At 41.1% G+C, this 21,690-nt stretch overlaps 1 protein-coding gene across 2 annotated transcripts; it reads right to left on the bottom strand.

Moving 5' to 3' along the window:
- Positions 1-1,213: 1,213 nt before the first annotated feature.
- On the bottom strand, positions 1,214-21,399 carry MED6 (mediator complex subunit 6). Of its 2 annotated transcripts, XM_066276601.1 has the most exons (8): positions 21,142-21,399; positions 16,934-17,093; positions 14,068-14,159; positions 11,857-11,939; positions 11,083-11,191; positions 9,176-9,291; positions 2,237-2,264; positions 1,214-1,622 (listed from the first exon to the last, which is right to left on the bottom strand). In XM_066276601.1, the coding sequence occupies exons 1-8, from the start codon at positions 21,161-21,163 to the stop codon at positions 1,492-1,494; spliced, it is 741 nt and encodes a 246-aa protein (XP_066132698.1). In that variant the 5' UTR covers positions 21,164-21,399; the 3' UTR covers positions 1,214-1,491. The 2 variants fall into 2 exon arrangements, with proteins under 2 accessions (XP_066132698.1, XP_066132699.1); XM_066276602.1 differs by lacking the exon at positions 9,176-9,291.
- Positions 21,400-21,690: the final 291 nt, after the last annotated feature.

Here is a 21,690-nt window from a genome sequence, read left to right as displayed (position 1 = left end):
CAGTCATGGCACATATGAGAAAGCAATCAATGAACAACTATGGTGTCGCAACGAAAAAATGATGATTGATGCTTCTCATCTCTCTCCGTTCTTGTCTGTCTGTCCCTATCTATCACTCTATCTGACTCTCTCACTGTCCCTGTAAAAAAAAATAATAGCAAAAAAAAGCTAAAATATTGCATGACTGTGGTGGTGTACCGGATAAAGAGTCAACCTGGAATGCTGAGGTCGCCAGTTCAAAATCCTAGGCTTGCCCGATTAAGGCACATAACAAGCAATCAATGAACAACTAAAATGAAGCAACTATGAATTGATACTTCTCACTCTACTCCCCCCTTCTCTTCTTTCTCTCTGTATAATCAATAAATAAAATCTAAAAAAAAAAGCTAAAAGAAAAATCTTACACAATATGCAAAATCAGGTATTTTATAAAAACAAAAGTCAAAGATAAATAATTATTCAACCACTTAAAATAATAAAACACCATTTTTTTGCTAGTTAGCACTAAGAACATATGAGAATAGTGAGTGGTAGTGAAATTCTGGAGGTGTTGGTATTTTCATACTTTGCTGTCTGAGTGACAGCTGGTCCAAATCGTTTAAGAAAAATAACTTGGCTTCACTTCTTGGCCTCTTGGCTAAGATCAAGTGGAGAAAATGACTTGGCAATATGGACTTTGAGCAGAAAATAAAAAGTACAGATCCTACTGACTCTACCACTGGGATTCTACCCTAAAGAAGTAAGTACTAAATACTGAAAAGTCATTATAGACAAATTTAATTATAACTGCCTTATTTAAAATAAAGCAAACTGGCGAAAAATCTAAGTAGAATACAAGAAGAATTTAAGAAAACGTATAATCACTCACAGGAATTATTCAATCATTAAAATAATCTATAAAGACAAAGTAAACATGAAGTGCTTACAACAGACTTAATGATATGATAGGTAATATTTTATGAACAGGATAATTACAAGCTTTGGTATCTACTATACGTATGCACAAAAAAAAAGACAAAGAAAATTCACAAAACTGTTACAGTATTTGTTGAGTGATGGTCTAGTGAGGGGATTTTTTTCCATTTTTTTTATCATTCAAATTGTTAATAAAAAAGAAAATAGTTCACTTACTATGTTATTAGTAATCCTTTGTGTTTACAAAGTGCTTTTGGAAGTATTTCAGAGAGAGAAATAAGGGGAGAAAAAGTCATGATAAAGTAATTTAGACAAATACCTTTATTTGGTTTTAAGCATACAGTACCCACGTGTGTAAGGGAGCTGCTCCAATTGGTAAGGGAAAGGTTACAAAAGATATATACAAATCTCCATATCGAAAGCATGAGGGACCTTATATATCTTCTCAAAGAACAAGCACATTCAACACAAATGAGAGAGTTGTGACAAAGAATTTTAAAGTTCAAGAGCCTGTCACAGTAATGAGGTATGATAATAAACAGGAGAAGTCCTGCAAGCTTCTCTCTTGTCCAATACTCACTGAAGTCTCATTCGTTTTTCAGAGGGGCCTTTAGTGCTCACTGTCTGTTGGGTGTTCTTTGAGGTCTCCTTCTCCTCGGATTTTACAGTTTCTGCTGTAGGTTCTGCCTCTTTCTTTGTCTGCTCCACTACCCATCAAAAACAGATTATTTTTTTGAGGGATGAAATCAATTTAAACAAAAGTTAATGTGAATGGTTCAGACTTTTTTCAATTCTTCTCAGTTAGACTCTTAAGTTCTAAAATTAGCTGCTTCAACAAGCAAATGTATAAAAATCCATTTACAAACCTAAAAATCTAACAACCCAAGTAAATTTGTGGTATTAGACAAAAACACATGACATTTAAATAACACATTTTATTTACATACACACACACACAAAGATATATAATTATTCCATTCCAGTTCAATGAATAGTTCAGTATCTCTTTTCAACGATGAACCAGAAAACTTTTTCCACACTGAAATTTGAACTACAAACCTCAAATCACATCAACTTTTCCATACCTCCTCAATTCCTACTCCTCCCATTCTAATTCATCGTTTAAATACTAATATAATATCCACAAGAGCAGCATCTTTTGGGAGTTCAGCAAATTTTCAAAGGTTAGGCGTAACAAACTACATTGAGAGAATCTTCAGCAAAGTGACAATAGCTCATCTCATATGCTATAGTTGTTACTGAGTTAAACAGGCTGTTTGGTTTTACTTCAACTTTAATAAGAATATCAGATGAACCATACCTGGGATAGGCTTTTCTCCAGACTTTTGCTGTAATTAAAAAAAAAAAAGAGAAAACAAAGGAGAGGGAAGAGGGAGAAGTAGAAGAAAACAGCGCAGGTTAGCAAAATTGTCTTCCTCTTGACTTCACAATTCTTATTAAAATTACACCTTCATTCAAAGAAGAGAAAACATGTACCTTACAAAATAAATTAATCATTTTCTACTCTTCATTCATCTATTTCAGAAAAGACAAATCCAAAACTAGAACAAAACAGTCAAACATAAGTAACCCTTGATCTACAAAGCCCTTTAATCTCTGCATCCAGGCTACACTGACTTAAAAAAGTCAGCTAAAGAGACTCCAACATGATGAATGGGGAGAATTGAGCCTTTCAAGAATTCAAATACTTATTTGCTTAGGGAATATGAGCTATAAAAAAAAATAGAACGAAATTTAAATGAACCCTCTTTATTTATTTATTTTTTATTATTTATTCATTTTAGAGGAGAGAGAGAGAGAAAAGGGGGGGAAGGAGCAGGTAGCATCAACTCCCATATGTGCCTTGACCAGGCAAGCCCAGGGTTTTGAACCGGCAACCTCAGTGTTCCAGGTCAACGCTTTATTTACTATGCCACCACAGGTTAGGCCCCTGACTTTTAAAGTTGGAAGGCATGGGAAGTACAGAGGAAAAAGAGGTATTTTGCTATAAATGTAAGGCTTCTCCTGATGACTATTAAAAATAAAACTGCAGGAAAAAGAATGATTGGGACACTGAGAGTCAGGAAGCAGGTCAGAGGCGTCATTTAGTATAGCAGTTTTTCTACTTTATTGAATCCTGTTATCTCCCTTTTCCTATTACTCAAGTTAAATGTTTTATAACACTATCCTCCTTCTCCTTACTCCTCAAGGCTCAAAACCTACCCCTCATCCTCAGCCAATGACTCAACCTCCTATGTTAAAATAAAAATGTCGGCCCTGGCCGGTGGCTCAGTGGATAGAGCATCGGTCTGGTGTAGGGATGTCCCAGGTTTGATTCCTGGTCAGGGCACACAGGAGAAGCAAATATCTGTTTCTCTCCCCTTCCCTCTCCCCCTTCTCTTTTTCTTCCCCTACAGGGACTCGACTGGTTCAAGCATGGCCCTGGGCACTGAGGATACCTTGGTTGGTCCAAGTGCATCAGCCTCAAGTGCTAAAAATACCTTGGTTCTCAAGCGTTGGCCCCGGATGGGGTTGCCAGGTGAATCCCAGTTGGGGTGCATGCGGGAGTCTGCCTCACTATCTCCCCTCCTCTCATCTAAAAAAAACAAATGGCAATGCCCCAAGTACCCTCCCATGTAACTACTTTCAAACGTATTATACTTATCTTTATATACTTCCCTATCATCTCAGAAGAAAAAAATTTTCAAAGTTAATGTCTCCATTTGTTTTCTGAATTTCTATGCCCTCCATCATCTTTCATATCTATTTCTATGACTGAAGACTACACAATTCTCTCATATCACATGTGCCAGATTTCTTGCTGCCAAATACCTACCAGCCCACTCCAACTACAAGCTTCTCAGAACTGTTACACTTAAAAGCAAAACCAAGGTCTGTATTAGCATCCGTTGTGCAGAGAGGTGAACACAGAAGACCTGCGGCTGTTATCCTCAGAAAGGCCTGCCTGCAATATTGGTCCTCGGCTGGGTGCTAGGAACTTGGGATTTCTGGAGGATTCTCACCACTCCCAAACTGATCATGGTGGTTGTTGCACCTAGATTATTTGTATAACGCTGCTTATGCTGAATACTGCTTTTCTGCAAGAAATGTAGAATTTTGCAAGGAATGTGGAATTTTGGTACATGCTAGATACAGCATATATTCAATACATGACAAACACCATGTCCCCAAATACAGGCACCAAGTAATGGACTTTCATGGATAGAAATATCACATACATGCTGCTACATACTCATTGCTGAGAGCACACTCTGTGTGACCCCTTGTGCAAAGGACAGAATATAAAGAAGCCTGCACACGAATTCCTCCAGACTCCACTTATGTCTTTCCCCCTTATAACTGGCTGTATATCCTTACTATGTCAATGTAATAAATCCTGTGAGTCCTTTAAACAAAATCGATCATAAGGGAAGATCACAGAAATCCTCCTACAACCACAAATGTTATCACATATCCTTGGAACATATTAGGACTTAAACATGTCAAACAATCTTTTTAAAATAGGAAAGGAAAGCCCTGGCCGGTTGGCTCAGCGGTAGAGCGTCGGCCTAGCGTGCGGAGGACCCGGGTTCGATTCCCGGCCAGGGCACATAGGAGAAGCGCCCATTTGCTTCTCCACCCCTCCGCCGCGCCTTCCTCTCTGTCTCTCTCTTCCCCTCCCGCAGCCAAGGCTCCATTGGAGCAAAGATGGCCCGGGCGCTGGGGATGGCTCTGTGGCCTCTGCCCCAGGCGCTAGAGTGGCTCTGGTTGCAACATGGCGACACCGAGGAGGGTCGCAACATGGCGACGCCCAGGATGGGCAGAGCATCGCCCCCTGGTGGGCAGAGCGTCGCCCCCTGGTGGGCGTGCCGGGTGGATCCCGGTCGGGCACATGCGGGAGTCTGTCTGACTGTCTCTCCCTGTTTCCAGCTTCAGAAAAATGCAAAAAAAAAAAAAAAAAAAAAAAAGGAAAGGAAATATATAGTGTACACTGAGCGAGTGAGAAATTGAGGGGTATTCTTACACTGCTAGCACTGAACCATTTGAACTACAGTGGACACTGGACTATATCTGAATATTGGGATAATGTCATTATCTACCCAATGCACAACGTCTAACCTTTTCTAGCGTAGACTATCAGACACACTAGCAGGATGTGGCTAGAGAAGAGAAAATAGAATGGCAGTGTCGTTCTGATAAAATTTCATCATGTAATCTCAGGATAAACCTAGATGAAGTAATATCCAATGGTGTTCTAGTAGCTTCTGAAAACAGCACTGAAAAAATACTCATCATAAAAGTCTCTGAGGGCCTGAATTCCCATCACATCAGTACAAATATAACCTTCAGTGGTAACAAGAATTAACACACGAAAAAAGGAACCTGACTGGTGGTGGCGCAGTGGAGTCAACCGGGTTCGAATCTTTGAGGTCGCTGGCTTGAGCGTGGGGTCGCCAGCTTGAGCATGTGATCATTGACAAGGTCTCATGGTCACTGGCTTGAGCAAGGGGTCACTGGTTCAGCCTCAGCCGCCCCCCTCCATCAAGGCACATATAAGAAGCAATCAATGAACAACTAAAGTGCCACAACTACGAGGTGATGGTTCTCATCTCTCCCTTCCTCCCTCCCTTTCCCCTCACTTTCAAAAAAACAAAAAAATACTGTAAAAGGAGCTTCAAAGCAGTCAGAACATCTTCAATATTCTCCTGAGTATACCCCTAATGGACAACATCCCTAGGATCTAGGAGTTTAACTATTAAATACAATGGGAAAGGCCTGAGCTACAAATGGTTCTGGGAGATACAATGGGTAAACAGGAGTTCACAGCAGACTTCAAGTAGACCAGCAATCTATTTCCTTTTCAAGATCTGAGGAGAAACATTTCTGGTAAAAGGAGCAAAGGGATTAACAGTGCTAGAGAACACCGTCTTTTTCCCAGTTCCCTTAGACTTGAACATGCTCTCTTTGGGAGTTGGCTTTTGGTCTTTGGATGGTGAAAAGAAAGGATTCTGGAAAATGACAACTTTATGGGTGACTACGGCTAAACCTTTAAAAGAAAAATGTACAAAAACTCACTGAAATGACAAAGTCAGTAACCAGCTTCAAAATAATTGCAAGTGGGGGGAAAAGAAATAAAACTAGATTGGGTATGTTTGATAATTGATGAAGCAGGGTAATGGGTACATGCAGGTTTCCGTTAATTATTCTCCCTACTTTCATATATTATTTTAAATTTTCATAACTTTCCTTTTTTCTTTTATTCAGTGAGAGGAGGGGAGGCAGAGAAGCAGACTCCTGCATGCGCCCCAACCAGGATCCAGCCGGAAAGCCCACTTGGGGGCAATGCTCTGCCCATCTGGGAGCATTGCTCCATTGATCAGCAACCTAGCTCTTCTTAGCACCCGAGGCAGAGGCCACGGAGCCATTCTCAGTGCCCAGGGCCAACTCGCTCCAATCGAGCCAGGGCTGCAGGAGGAAAAAAGAGAGAGAGAGAAACGAGAGAGGGAGGGGTGGAGAAGCAGATGGGTGCTTCTGTGTGCCCTGACCGGGAATAGAAGCCAGGACATCCACACACCAGGCTGATGCTCTACCGCTGAGCCAACCGGCCAGGGCCCTTATATTTCCATAACTTTCTATAAGGTAAAGTCTTTTTTCTTTAAAGATTCAAGAGAGTCTTTCAGCTTTCTTCATTGTCCAGTTTAGCTCACCAAAAACAGGACAGCATATGGGACTGTAGACAGGACCCCAGACAAAAAAAAAAGGCAGTCATTCAGCTCAACACCTCAGATCCCAAGCAGAGCAGTAAGCTACTGCATGCTCTGGAGGTTAGTCACTGAAAACAGATCCCCTAATAACTATATTTAAGCCAAATCTGTTTCTTTTTTTAGAAATTCTAAATTTTGGTTAATAACCAACACCAGGTCCTGGCCAGTTTGACTCAGTGGTAGAGCATTGGCCTGGCATGTGGAAGTCCTGGGTTCGATTCCCAGTCAGAGCACCCAGGAGAAGTGACCAACTGCTTCTCCACCCCTCCCCCTTCTCTCTCTTTCTCTTTCTCTCTCTCTCTCTCTCTCTCTCTCTCCTCACTTCCCACAGCCATGGCTTGAATGGTTAGAGCAGGGGTCTCAAACGCCCGCCGAACAATTTTGTGCGGCCCGCAGACTAATCCACGAAGTTCAAAATATTTTGGATAAAATTAAGTAAGCCTAGGGGCCTACTTGTATTTTTCATTTCTCTAGCATCCTAGCTAGATATTAGCTTAGTTAACAGCAGTTGTGATGCGAACTACAGTTTCTGGTCGTTTTGTGACACTGAGTAAACTGCATGTACAATTGTGCTTGTTGTAATGATTTTTTTTTGTTTTCAACTGCAGTGAGAAAAGTGTTGCGTAACAGTTGCCTTTTGTAGACCTAGTGCGGCCCGCCGAACGGCTGTGATCTTGCTCTGCGGCCCACATGCTGAGTTGAGTTTGAGACCCGTGAGTTAGAGCAATCTGGTCCTGGGCACTGAGGATGGCTCCATGGCCTCCGCCTCAGGTGCTGAAACGGTTTGATTCCGAGCAACAGAGCAGTGGCCCTAGATGGGCAGAACATTGCCCCCAAGTGGGCTTGCTGGGTGAATCGCCGTTGGGGCACATGCAGGAGATTGTCTCTCTGCTCTGCCTCTCACTTAATAAAAAAAGAAATTAATACCAAGTCTAATTCTTGGCCAGAAACCTCCTAGGTACCTTATTTTTTTTGTTACAAGTCTGTACAAGTCTTTGATCCCAGTATGTATTTTACACATATGTCACAATTCAATTTGGACTAGCTATGTTTCAAATGCTCATTAATCACATGTACCTAATGTCTACTGTATCGGGTCTAGGTATTTCCCCCCCAGCATCCCTAGTATATACTATGTACTCACTGAATAAATGGCCAACCATACTTAACATCTTACACTCTGAGGTGGTTACTGATCACCCTACACACAGCTATAAATCATTTATTTATCAGACACTGTTTCATCTTCCAACTGGCTTTCCTGGCCTGAGTTCCAACTGTGTCCTCTGTTCCCTTCGCCATTCCAATAGCATCTCTCTCTCACACAGTGAAGTCAGGAAGCAGGAAAGTAGGCTGTTCTAAAGTAACCTCAAAGTGTGAAAAATCTCACTTACTCTAAAATAACTCAAAAATCTCTTAATTAGGCCCCCCACAAAATAAAACAGTACTTATGATCTTATATATATATACAGTCCTATAAAGGGTCCATAAGAATTAAGACTAACCACATGAATAACATGTTCACATATTCTATCTCATACCTATTTCACTTCAAAAACTCATTTAGTAAAATAAAATAGCAGGTGGATTTGCTATTGCTGTTGGAACTCTCCAAAACAGCATAATGAAATTCATATAATTTAAAAACCAATACAATGCAAATCTTACTATTACTCCTATGTCCTCCATTTTCATGCCACACCCTCTGTCTCAAATGTTTGTTCTTTTGCTACAAAAGATTTAACTATTTTGTCATTTAAAAACTTAGATAGCCATGTCTGACAGGTTGTGGCGCAGTGGATAGAGCATTGGACTGGGACGCAGAGGACCCAGATTTGAAACCCCGAGGTTGCCAGCTTGAGCACGGGCTCATCTGGTTTGAGCAAGGCTCACCAGCTTGGACCCAAGGTCACTGGCTTGAGCAAGGGGTCACTTGGTCTGCTGTAGCCCCGCCCCCCCGTCAAAGCACACATGAGAAAGCAATCAATGAACAGCTAAGGTGCCGCAACAAAGAACTGATGCTTCTTATCTCTCTCCTTTCCTGTCTGTCTATCCTTATCTGTCCCTCTCTCTGTCTCTGTCACAAAAAATAAAAATAAAAAAACAAAAAAGAAAACAACTTAGATAGCCACTACATCAGGTTGGAAGTGAGCACATGGAATAAAACAACATGAGTTTTCAGATTCTAGTTTTGTTACCACCTATGACACTTTTGGCAACCTTTTGAATGAGAATATTGTCTATATGTAGTCCTCACAGTTTGTCAAGATTCAATAAGGAATTGAATCTTCATTGAATTAAGAGCACAGAACAGTGTTAGCTCCATTCTGTTTACCCACTTCTCCATTATCTCTTAGCAAACCTCTATTATTCAGAGATCATTTTTAACTAGTAAGGAAAATCAGTTTTAGGTTACATCTGAAACGGTTCTCAATTAAAAACAAATATGCCAGAAAACAGTGTCAAATCAAAATTACCACTTCCGTTCCCGTTACCTGCACAAATCTGGGAGGAAACTTTTGTCTGAGGTCCAGGAGTAAAGCATCCACACGCTGTCTCTGGAAAATAGAGCTTGGTTCTTCTTTCCTTTTGGTTTTAGGTTTGACTTTATCTATTAAAATATGAAGTCCAAATCAAAATACTGCCTAGTTTTGTTTTACGTTTTACAAATCTTTGTCCACCATGAATATAATCAAACTTCATTATTTTTAATGGCTGCTAGTTCAAAAATAACCCCCCAAATAAGTTATGCAGAGCATATACACAAAACTGTTAACTCTCCCTCTTAAATGAAGTTAACATTCTAACATTTAGCACGTGAAGTGGATTCAAAAAAACCCAAAACCGCTGAGCTAAAGCCAGTCCAACATTGTAACATTTAAAAAAATGATGGCTTTAAAGATATTTCAGTTTTAACTGTGTAAAGTATATGATCATCTAATCACTATGCCATACACCTGAAACTAATAAACAACAACATTGAATGTAAACTGTAACTGGAAAAAAAAAAAGATACTTTAGTTTTAGTATATAAGCATGAACAGACAAGAGAATTTTAAGGCTGAACTTTTCCATAATTACCAAAATCATAATCCAGATTATTTGTCTGAAATTATCTTGTGTATATTTTAAGTGTATTAAATGGACCTTCCCCATGAAACCTAATAGGTATAAATGGAAAATGCAACTTTCACAAACTCAGTCACCATACTCAATTATGAAGAGTCTAATTCACTGGAAAAACAAACAAACAAACAACACAATGAACCAAACAACAGAATATCCTCAATACCAGAAAGGAGAGAAATTCTGAAATTAACAACATAATGGAATTTCCCCTGGGAGGGGGTATATTGAGGGACTATCTCTAAATGAAAGGTCCCAGGTAAGTTAACTCCAAACTTTTCACTAGGGTAGAGGCAGAGAGCTTTTAGGAGAAGTTTATTTAACTCTCCTATATCTAATGTTGCAGCTTGCACCTACTATTAAGATAAATAGAACTGTATCTGGGAGACCATTCATGCCACAGGTCTGAATTGTATTTAAAGAGTACTTTTCCATTAATAATTTATTCCGATTTGCTATTTCTCAAAGAAGGACATATAGACTATAGGTATGCTGTTATAAAGACATTTCTAGAAGTGCCCTTATTGGTAAAATATGGTGTAAACAAGTAGCAGATGAGCAGCTATGGAAGCTAGGGAGCCCAGCATCACAACAGGTGATAATATAGGAAGGTCAGAAAAAGACTGGTCACCGAGGGATAAAAGTCTAAGAGCATCTCCCACACTTTTTCCAACTGAGCTATCTAGCCAGGGCTTAATTTTTTAATTGATTGATTGATTTTTAGAGACAGAGAAAAGAAGGGAGAGAGAGGGGAGAAGGAAGGGAAGCATTCATTTGTTGTTCCAATCAATTGTGCATTCGTTGGCTGCTTCTCGTCTGTGTCCTGAACCGGGATTGAACTCGCAACCTTGTCATTTTGGGATGATGCTCTTAACCGACTGAGCTAACCGGCAGGACCTCTCCTACTTTTAAAACTGGGCAGATTCAGGTTCCAGATTTAAAGATGACTTAACAGTTTGATAAGCAAGAAATATTATCATCACTCATTCCTCATTACTGATTTTTTCTGTGTTCTAAATACTTAAAAACCTTAAACCCACTTATTAAAGATTACCACTTACCTAAAAGATTAAAATGTATATGTTCATATGGAAAAGCATATTATCACATCTACTTATATATAAAACATAGCTGTGACAAGGCCATCATCCTATGAACAATCTTCCTAAGAAGTAAATCACATCTAGATATTATCAACAGCCATTTTCCTAAAGAAAACAGCTTCATTCTCAGAGAACCAAAAAATGTTTTCAGGGGGTCTAGGTGTCCTACCTACCTTGTTCTTCATGATCTTTGAAGTGCCACCAATACCCTTTGGAAGGATGGTATCGACAGTATGACATCGCCTCATCAAAAGCTGACTGAATGCCATGCACCGCAGTAAGCTTGTAAAAAGAAAAATAATTTTGAATTTCTCATTAGATCAAAATTTCCAAAGTAAATACAAAATATTACATTTGCAAAGACAGCAATTTTCTGTTTTTCACAACCTGAATCTTTATATAGCTGGGGCTGAGGTATATACTTTTAATATTGAGTTGGCCCAAAGTAGCCCTGTCCAGTTGGCTCACTGGATAGAGTGTTGGATCGGCATACAGATGTCCCAGGTTTGATTCCTGGTCAGGGCACATATGAGGAGTGACCATCTGCTTCACTACTCTTCCTCCTATCCCTCCTCTCCCTCCTCCCTTCCCACAGCCAGTGGTTCGATTAGTTTGAGTGTCACCCTGGTGTTGAGGATGGCTCAGTTGGTCCCAGTGCATCAACCTCAGGGACTAAAAACAGCTCGGTTGATTCGAGCATTGGCCCCAGACAGGAGATGCCAGACGGATCCCCACTGGGGCACATGCAAGAGTCTATCTCACTGTCTCCCCTCCTCTCATGCAGTTAAAAAAAAAAATTGGCCCAAAGTAATACTGCTCAAAACATTCTAATAGTCAACACTTCATACCAACTTACAAAGGAGAGAGGAGTTCCTGTTTGACTGCTGAAATAAAGATATCTCAAGTAAACGTTTTCTTCAGTGTTTAAAGAATGTGAGGACACTTACCACTCTAGAATTTATAACTGATCCCAAATCTGGTGCCTGATAGATCACTCCAGCAATGATGTAGTAATCAGCTAGTGGGATAACTATAGGAATGGGAGGGGGAAAAACCCACATTTATGAATATAGCTATTTACACAAACTACTAAATAGAGTTCCATCGAAAGAACAACTAAAACTTGACATGTTCCCATATTAAAACTTAAGGCAGGGACTGGCAATTCCTGTTTCTGTAAAGTTATATTAGAAAACAGTCACATTCATTTATGTTATTATATACAGTTGCTATGGCAATAGTTGAGTTGTCATAGAGACCAGGAGGCCCGCAAAAATCTAAAATATTTACTCTGTGGACCTTCACAGAAAAAGGTTGCCAACTCTTGCCCCAGAGCAGTGCTTCTCAAACTTGAACAGAGACCTGAATCACCTGAGGAGCCTGTCAGTCAGACTCTTAGTATACACAGTGCATTTCTAACAAGTTCCCAGTGAGTCCTTGCTGCTATCAGCTAACCACACTTCGGGGGATAAGACCTTAAAGCAAGAGATTTAAGGTCCAGAGGAAGATATCAGATGTGCTAAGCTTGCCTCTGTGCTCCAGGCCTGGGTCCTAAGGAATAAAGCAGCTGCTGGTGCCATCTTGTATAGCCTCTATACCTTGAACCCTCTCACTGTGGAAATCTTGCCCTGGTCTTGCATTTGTTCTAACATTCTCTTTTTCTCTAGAGAGAATATCTAGATTTTTAAACTAAATTTAAACTCTTGATTCTGAAACCACTACTTTATTAAATAAGTCATTTTCTGGAATCAATTGCAAGGTTGTTTCTAAATGTCTTGACGAGAATATCTAATTAGGAGATACACTGTCATCTCTGGAAATAGGTGACTGATTCAAAATCAGATCTGAATTCTATACTCTACACTGTGATTTCTAAGGCAGGTTTTTGTTTGGTAGTATAACACAGGTAGGACTTTTGGTTGAATGTGTCAATCAGGATTTTCAACTGACCTATGAATTTGGCACGCTTCATCTACCGTGTATTTTATAACAGAATTAGACTCAGTGGACTGAGATGAAAAGGACAGTTACTTGGGATGCCTGAGGTTCAGCTGGAATCCCAACAATGGTGCTCACAGGAAGACATGGTTTCAATAGAGCAAACTGCTGTTAGTGAGTGCAGAGCTGTCCCTGGGCATGCTGGGAGACCCCTGGCGTTCAAGCATATGACTAATGAAACTTGGCTTTTTGAAATGTTTCCTAAGTGACAAAGCTATGCTTGCTGCACCAGCCTGCCTAGTCAATTTGTACAAACAATATGATTATAGTGGAAATATAATTTCCTTCTAAAAGTCTGGAATTTTAGCAGGCAGAGGGATGTCTACATGATTAGTACTCTCAAAGGGACTTCCCTGAGCAGACATATTATACACATGGGTTTGCATTTCACTGCTGGAGAGTGTAGGTGGTAGGTGGGGTGGTCCTCTTAAAAGGGAAAGTAGACTGACCAGGTGGTAGCACAGTGGACAGAGCGTCAGACTGGGACGCAGAGGACCGAGGTTCGAAACCCCAAGGTCACTGGCTTGAGTGCGGGTTCATCTGGTTTGAGAGTGGGATCATAGACATGACCCCATGGTCACTAGCTTGAGCCCAAAGGTCACTGGCTTGAGCAAGGGGTCACTTGCACTGCTGTAGCCCTTCCCCCGTCAAGGCACATATGAAAACGCAATCGATGAACTAAAGTGCCACAATGAAGAATTGACACTTCTCATCTCTCCCTTCCTGTCTGTCTGTCCCTCTCTGTTTCTGTCACACACACACACACACACACAATAAAAAGACCTAATTTCAAAAAAAAGAAAAAGACCTATTTTCAAAAAAAAAAAAAGAAAAAGACCCATTTTCAAAAAAAAAGGGAGGAAAGTATAGGAAGCTTACATGTGGATTCCTACAGATCCTACCTGATGTGGATTTTTCCCTCACTGATCTAGCTGTGTATCCTTACTGTGTTGCTGTAACAAATCTTACGCACGACTAACTATACGCTAAGTCTGCTGAGTCCCCTAGTAAGCCACTGAATATGCATGTTGTCTTGGGGATCCCTAAACAGAACCCAATCCAAAACAAAAACAAACAAAAGAAAAAACTATATAGTTCAGAAAGTAAATAAATCCTGGTATTTTAAGAAAAAAATTATGCCTGAAATTTACACATTTTACCTTGGGTAGGGGACTGCCGCTGTTGCTTCCGAATGATAAAAAGAATGGGCTCTTGAGCATGTAAAAGGATGTATTCCACTCCAACCATCTGACTGAAAATAGAACACAGAAATCCAGAGATCTATGAATGCCCTACAAACAATTCTGTAGAACAATTTTTTTTTAATTTTTTTATTAAGTGAGAGGTAGGGAGGCAGAGACAGATTCCCACATGTGCCCCAACCGGGATCAACCTGGCAAGCCCTCTACGGAGCGATGCTCTGTCCATCTGGGCCCGCTGTTCTGATGCTCAGCAACCGAGCTATTTTAGTGCCTGAGGCGAGGCCATAAAGCCATCTTCAGTGCCTGGGGCCAATTTGCTCAAACCATTTGAGCCATGGCTGTGGGAGGAAAAGAGAGAGAGAAGAACAGGAGGGTGAAGAAGCAGATGGTTACTTCTGTGTGCCCTGACCGGGAATTGAACCCAAGACTTCCACAGGCTGGGCCAATGCTCTACTGCTGAGTCAACTGGCTAAGGCACATTCAAATTATTATACACAAGTACAGCAACACACTAAGCAGGATTTCTAAGTAGATTAAAACTGCCTAAGTTTGGGCCCTGGCAGGTTGGCTCAATGGTAGAGCATCTGCCTGGCATATAGATATCCCGGGTTCAATTCACAGTCAGAGCACATAGCAGAAGCAACCATCTGCTTCTTTACCCCTCCTGTTCCTCTCTCTCTCTCTCTCTCTATTTATCCTCATCCCACAGCCATGGCTTGACTGATTCTAGCAAACTGGCCAGGCAGCTGAGGATGGCTCCCTGGCCTCCATCTCAGGAGCTAAAAATAGCTCGGTTGTGGTGCAATGGAGCAATACCCCTGATGGCAGAGCACCCCCATAAGGGGCTTGCTGGGTGGCTCCTGGTGGAGGTCTGTCTCTCTGCCTCCCTGCTCTCAGCTAATTAAAAAAAGAAAAAGAAAAAAAATAACTCCCTGTGTATGACATTAAAACTGGCTATTTTCTCAGATAGTAAAACACAGATAAAGATTTGATTTTTAAACAGAAAAATTCCTTTATAAAAATTTATGAACTTAAATTTTCATCATAAAAGTACACTGAAGCATATATATATTTCAAAAAAAGGCAACGAAAATACCATGTTTCCTGACCTAGGATATCTGTAAATATATGTAAAATATAAAAATATACATGAGGCCTAGCCAGTGATTGCCCAGTGGTTAGTGTCAAACAGGAGCACAGAGGTCACAGGTTTGAAACTGAGGTCTTTGGCTCAAGCCACGGTCAAAGATACATGAGAAGCAATGAATGGATGCACAAGTAAAGTGGAGCAAAGAGTTGATGCTTCTTTCTTTCTCTGTCTTCCTCTCTCCCTTCCTCTCTCTTAAGGAAAAAAAACACACATGGACTACTCATGTCTTGACTATATATGTCAACTACATAGTCTACCCACTAGAAAACAAAAATCTTATCCTTGTCCCAACACATTTATGATCTGACAGATTATGTTTAAAAGTAACAGTAAGCCCTGGCCGGTTGGCTCAGCAGTAGAGCGTCGGCCTGGCGTGCGGGGCACCCGGGTTCGATTCCTGGCCAGGGCACATAGGAGAAGCGCCCATTTGCTTCTCCACCACCCCCTCCTTCCTCTCTGTCTCTCTCTTCCCCTCCCACAGCCAAGGCTCCATTGGAGCAAAGATGGCCCGGGCGCTGGGGATGGCTCCTTGGCCTCTGCCCCAGGCGCTAGAGTGGCTCTGGTCACGACAGAGCGACGCCCCAGAGGGGCAGAGCATCGCCCCCTGGTGGGCAGAGCGTCGCCCCTGGTGGGCGTGCCGGGTGGATCCCGGTAGGGCGCATGCGGGAGTCTGTCTGACTGTCTCTCCCTGTTTCCAGCTTCAGAAAAATACAAAAAAAAAAAAAAAAAAAAAAAAAAGAATAGATAAAAGTAACAGTAAGTGGTCTTAATAGGTATAACTATGTCTCATAACAAAAGCTATTTAAAATACCATAGAAATTTGCCTGACCAGGTGGTGGCGCAGTGGATAGAGCGTCGGACTGGGATGCAGAAGGACCCAGGTTCGAGACCCCGAGGTCGCCAGCTTGAGCGCGGGCTCATCTGGCTTGAGCAAAGAGCTCACCAGCTTGGACCCAAGGTTGCTGGCTCCAGCAGGGGGTTACTCGGTCTGCTGAAGGCCCACGGTCAAGGCACATGTGAGAAAGCAATCAATGAACAACTAAGAAGTCGCAACGCGCAACAAGAAACTCATGATTGATGCTTCTCATCTCTCTCCGTTCCTGTCTGTCCCTGTCTATCTCTGCCTCTGTAAAAAAAAAAAAAAATACCACAGAAATTTAATTTCATTAATTCCCCCTGATGTTTTGCTGAGAGATAAAAAACTTTATTACACAGTTGTTTCAGAAACTTTTATAACAGTAATAAATTCTTAACATCCTAAGTCTGAAGAATCTTGCTTCGCATTTGTTTGGCTAAAATTTTATTTTGTCATACAGATAAATCTATTATAAACCTATTAAAGACATTAAATTAGATGTAGAGGAGACAATAAGTATAGTTACTAGGTTGAGAATAACAGTTGCATTGCTCAAATTACTCATCAGATCTATATGTAAACCTCATAGCTATATTTTAATTGGACAGTAATATGATATATAAAGTTATATAGAAAAGACTTCCTAAGCAACAGTGACTACTACTAATTCCTCTGCACATCAAAATTATTTTATAAACCCAAACAAAACTCCAGTTCTTCTCAAACTTCTACTCATACTTCATGATCCACAGCTTGAAAGAACTGTTCATTGCAGAAATTCTAGTTGGCAAAGATGCTACCTTCTCACAGTAACTTACTTTAAGTGTTCTAATGTTAGTCTCTGCATTTTGACCACTTCATTATTACATGTTCTGTCGTAAAAAGGATTACTTCTTTCTGAAAAGTAATCTAGGACACTTCCACTGTTCAAAATGGGGATCCATGAACTGTCAACCCAAGAGATTCCCAGCAGATTATCTATAGGAAAGAAACAAAAGATAAAATATGAGTAAAGAGAAAAAAAGCTAACCCAACAAATATTTATTATGTATCTAATGTGTAGGCACGTTGAATAGAAGAAAGACATGGATCCTAACTTATGTACTCTCAAGTCTAACAAGAGATAAGTATGCAAGAAAACAATGACAACTTGACATAAGTGCTATAATAAAGGTATGAATAAATGTGTTAAGAGAAACACAGTGGAGGGAGCAGAATACCTTACCTGAGGGAACTGGAATAATTTCATGGGGTGAAGGTTCTAGCACTATATGTTAAAGAATAAATAAAGGTTCATCCTGGGAAAAGAGGAGCAAAGTAATTCTAAGCATGCATATACAAAGTCAGGGAAATATAAAAGTATATTATGTTGAAGGAGTAATTTGATTAGGCAGAGAAATGATAGAATTTGAAATCTTGAGAGGTCTTCTTTTTTTTTAAGAGAGAGACAGAGAGAAAGGAACATCAAACTGTTCCTATATGTGCCCTGATGGGGATGGAACCAGCAACCTCTGCACTTTGGGATGACGCTCCAACCAACTGAGCTATCTGGCTAGGATTAGAGGTCTTTCAAAAACTTGGAAATTCTAAGTTTTTATGTGTTGGAAACTAATTCAAAAGTTTTCAAATAACATGCATGCCAACGAAAACACACCTGGAGCCACCAGTTTGAGACCTCCCAATTAGGGACAGAGGAGATAAATTAGGAAGTTATTATTATAGATAAAAGTTAAAGGGCCACCTGACCAGGTGGTGGTGCAGTGGATAGAGCGTCAGACTGGGATGCAGAGGACACAGGTTCGAGGCCCCGAGGTCGCCAGCTTGAGCGCGGGCTCATCTGGTTTGAGCAAAGTTCACCAGCTTGAGCCCAAGGTCGCTGGCTCGAGCAATGGGTTACTCGGTCTGCTGAAGACCTGTGGTCAAGGCACATACGAAAAAGCAATCAATGAGCAACTAAGGTGCCGCAACGAGGAATTGATGATTGATGCTTCTCATCTCTCTCTCTGATCCTGTCTGTCTGTCCCTATCTATCCCTCTCTCTGACTCTCTCTCTGTCCCTGTAAAGAAAAAAAAGACTACAAAGTTAAAGGGCAAATGAGAAGTAGAATGCAGCCATACATTTCATATTTTAGAATGAAATTACACCTTCAGTTTTTCAAAATGAACAAAGAAAAAAAAAGACATGGTAAATAGAGCTAGATAACTTTAATTAATGAGCTTTTATTGGCTACTGGTTGCAATGATGTTTCATACCACTGATTACTAAATCCCACTAGGTGTGAATCATGACCATCAAAATGCCTATAAAGCCTAACCTGTGGTGGCGCAGTGGATCAAGCACCAACTTGGAACCCTGAGGTTGGCGGTTCGGTTCAAAACCTTGCGCTTGCCCGGTCAAGGCACATATGGGAGTCGATGCTTCCTGCTCCTGCTCCTCCCCTCTTCTCTCTCTCTCTCTCTCTCTCCCTCTCTCTTCTCTAAAATGAATAAATAAATAAAAATAAAAATAAATGCCTATATAATACCCGCTGAAGAAGAATTAAAACCTCAACCTCTCCTATACTGTAATTGCTTCTGGCATCTTTGAAGAAGTCAGACCTAACCCAAGGTGCCAAGCAGTTCCAAGCAAAATTAGTCAAGTACGAAAAAGTAATTGCATAAAGTAAAAACGTGCCCTAGCCAGGTAGCTTAATTGGCTGGAGTATCATCCCAATACACCAAGGTTGCCAGTTCGATCCATGGCTGGGAAACATACAAGGTCAACCAATAAATGTACAGATGAAGTGGAGCAACAAATGGATGTTTCTCTTGCTCCCTCTCTCCTCCTTCCTCTCTCTCAATTAAAAAAAAATTTTTTTTTAATGTAAAACATGCTGTGTGCATTCAAATAAAGAATGTTGACGATCAAATAATAGGTATAGATCATTAAGATGGTTCATCCTAAATGGATCATGCCATTAACCAAATATATAACAGATCAGGAAATAAAAAGACAGATTTTGTAATGAAAAGCAACTAAGGATAATCATTATTCTCAGCTTTAAACACTACAGCCCAGTTATTAAAGTAGTTTTGCTTAAGGCAATTTTGTTATACATTTCTTTATTTTCTTAGGCATGATTATATAAATGTACAATTTTAGGTTTCTCACATAGTAGAAACTATTTCTATACAGTGTCATAAATTATGGAAAATAAACTGTTACAATATTACAGAGCATTTCCACAGAGAGAAATCACCAGAAACTAATGTTTAGTGAAGAGCCTACCTACTAACAAGCAGGGAGAGTCAACAGATACCAGAATGAGGTAAAGAGGACCTAGTGGAAGGCAACAGCAACACATAGGAAGCTAAGGAGCAAGCCACCAATTACCTCTCTGACCTAATCTCCTTTCCATCTCCTCTCTGCTTCAGCCATACCTGCCTCTCTGCTGTTCCTCTGACACACCAGGTATGCTCCCATCTTACAGCATTTGTAATGACTCTAACAAATCTTAAAAAAATGTAAAACATTATGAAAGCTAAAATTTGAAAGCAGCCTGAATGAACTAAATGTTTCTTTTTTATTCAGTACCAAGAGAGCCAGTGATAAAATTTGGCACTGGAAACTTAACTTATAATTAAAGACAGACATGTAAAAGTATTTATTATTCAGAAATGCTAAAGATCACTGGACATTTTGAATAACTATAAAATGAGAATATATTTGTAACAAGTGTGCTAGACTCCACTGTGGTTAATACAGAAAGAGGAATCTTGCCCTGGCTGGATGCTCCGTTGGTTAGCGTTGGTCCAAAGCACAGAGGTTGAGAGTTCCATCTCCCGTCAGGGCACATACAGGAAAAGATGGATGTTCCTGTATCTCTCTTTTTTCCTTCCTCTCTTACTAAAGTCAATTAATAAAAATTTAAAAAAGAAAAAGGAATCTCAAACACTTCCCTTTAAAAGTTCCCTATATAACAAAACAACTCTACAAAGAAATGATTAGGAGAATATTGTAGTTAAACACCCTTTGAGGAAAGCCCTTTTTCTTTAACCTGCTGGGGGTGAAGGCATAAACTTCAGCTTGCACCCAGGTACAAAAATTCACACTTCCTTTAAGAAAAAGTACCACAAAGTTTCAAATGGAAATAAATCTACCTTGAGAGTTTTACACAAGTATAGGAAATTTTGTGGGAGACATCACTCAGAAAAAGAAAGATAATCGTGGGCCTTCTCTCACTCCACTGCATTTTTCCTGGGAACTTCCATCATTCCTTCTCCCAACCTGGGGAACCTGGTCTGTTTACAACTAGATTCTTATGCATCGGCTATTTTTATTCGCTGATCACTTTTTGGAATCCCAGTGCACAATTCTTAGGTGTTTTGTTTTTTTTCCTTAATTCCCTGAAACGGGTGTCTGTACGTGGGCTGAGAAGAGACTGTACGGCCTAATGCTAACCGAGATCAAGCAGCAATTAAGGTAATCTGAACAAATATAAAGTTCAGCTGTGAAAAGGAAACAACCCTTGCCCTCAGTCATTGTTGGGTGTTGGATGGAAGGTATTGCAGACCCAAAAATAAAACTTATAAAAGCAAGTCACAGGGATTCACAGCCAGGAGTGCAAAGAGCGCGAGGTCAGAAACAAAGCAACCACGAAGTCAAGTCCCAAGAGATGAATGCATGAGCCAAGTGAAATCAATTCACTACCCCACTTCCGAATCTGCCCAAAGGCCATTCCTTCACCCAGATAGAAGAGCCCCAATATTCACTGTAAAAATATGTGTAAAACAATAAGGCAGGTTTGAGGGCACAACGCCCTGAGCTTTTTCCAAGCCCTTCGTTTCGACACGTCTAAGAGACGACTGAGGAACTGAGGGAAATGAGGCACCTTTTCGCCAGGTCGAAACCTCGGCCCGTCCACAGAAGCCATTCATAAGAGCTGGGAGCCATCACAAAGGAACCTGAACTTTGCCGCCGCGAGCTAGAAAGCCCCAAACCAGACCCCCAGATAATCAAAAACCAAAGGCTAACAGCGCAGGTTACCTCGGATATCCACCGCCGCCATAATCCCGAAAGTGTTTGCGGGTTCTCCTTCCGGCGTAGAGGAAACGTAACAGCAATGGCGACGGAAGCCGCGGGTGGCAGAGGCTAGGGATCGCGAGGAAAGCCGCAAAAAGGGGAGGATGCTCCGAAGCCAGGAAAGAAGGTAGGGAAGGGGAGCCGGGAGCAGAGGGGCGCTGGCAGGTGGAGGAGGCGGAGAGGGACGCGGCTGGGAGGTGGCGCAGGACGGGGTTTGCTGTGGAGTGGGGCGGGGCTTGGGGCGGGCGAGGCGGGGCGGGGCGGGGCGGGGCGGACTTGGGGCGATGCAGGGGGCGGGGAGAGGGACGAGGACTAAAAGCCTGACCCGCGGGATGGGGAAAGCAGGGCCACAGCCAGGCGAGCGAAGAAGCAGGGCGTACTACCGGGAAAAAAAATTAAGGAGACTGAGGAAAAAGAAACTGAGCAAGTCCTGCCCACACCTACCATTGAGAGACTCGAATATTCGAGTTTACTCTCCTGTGATTTGTTTAAAGGACAATTTTTGATTATGCA

Source organism: Saccopteryx bilineata, chromosome 4 (assembly GCF_036850765.1).
Source record: "Saccopteryx bilineata isolate mSacBil1 chromosome 4, mSacBil1_pri_phased_curated, whole genome shotgun sequence".
Lineage (NCBI taxonomy): Eukaryota > Metazoa > Chordata > Mammalia > Chiroptera > Emballonuridae > Saccopteryx > Saccopteryx bilineata.
The sequence above is the reverse complement of the archived record's forward strand: the minus strand, read 5'-3'. Positions and strand labels throughout refer to the sequence as shown.

What these genes read in the sequence shown, in the direction of transcription:
- MED6 (XM_066276601.1), bottom strand. Translation starts at nt 21,163, where the DNA reads ATGGCGGCGGTGGATATCCGAG. An exon ending in CTAACATTAGAACACTTAAA is followed by an intron (nt 14,160 to 16,933) that starts GTAAGTTACTGT and finishes TTCTATTTTCAG; the next exon opens with TCAGATGGTTGGAGTGGAAT. An exon ending in CAAAGATCATGAAGAACAAG is followed by an intron (nt 9,292 to 11,082) that starts GTAGGTAGGACA and finishes ATATTTTAATAG; the next exon opens with ATAAAGTCAAACCTAAAACC.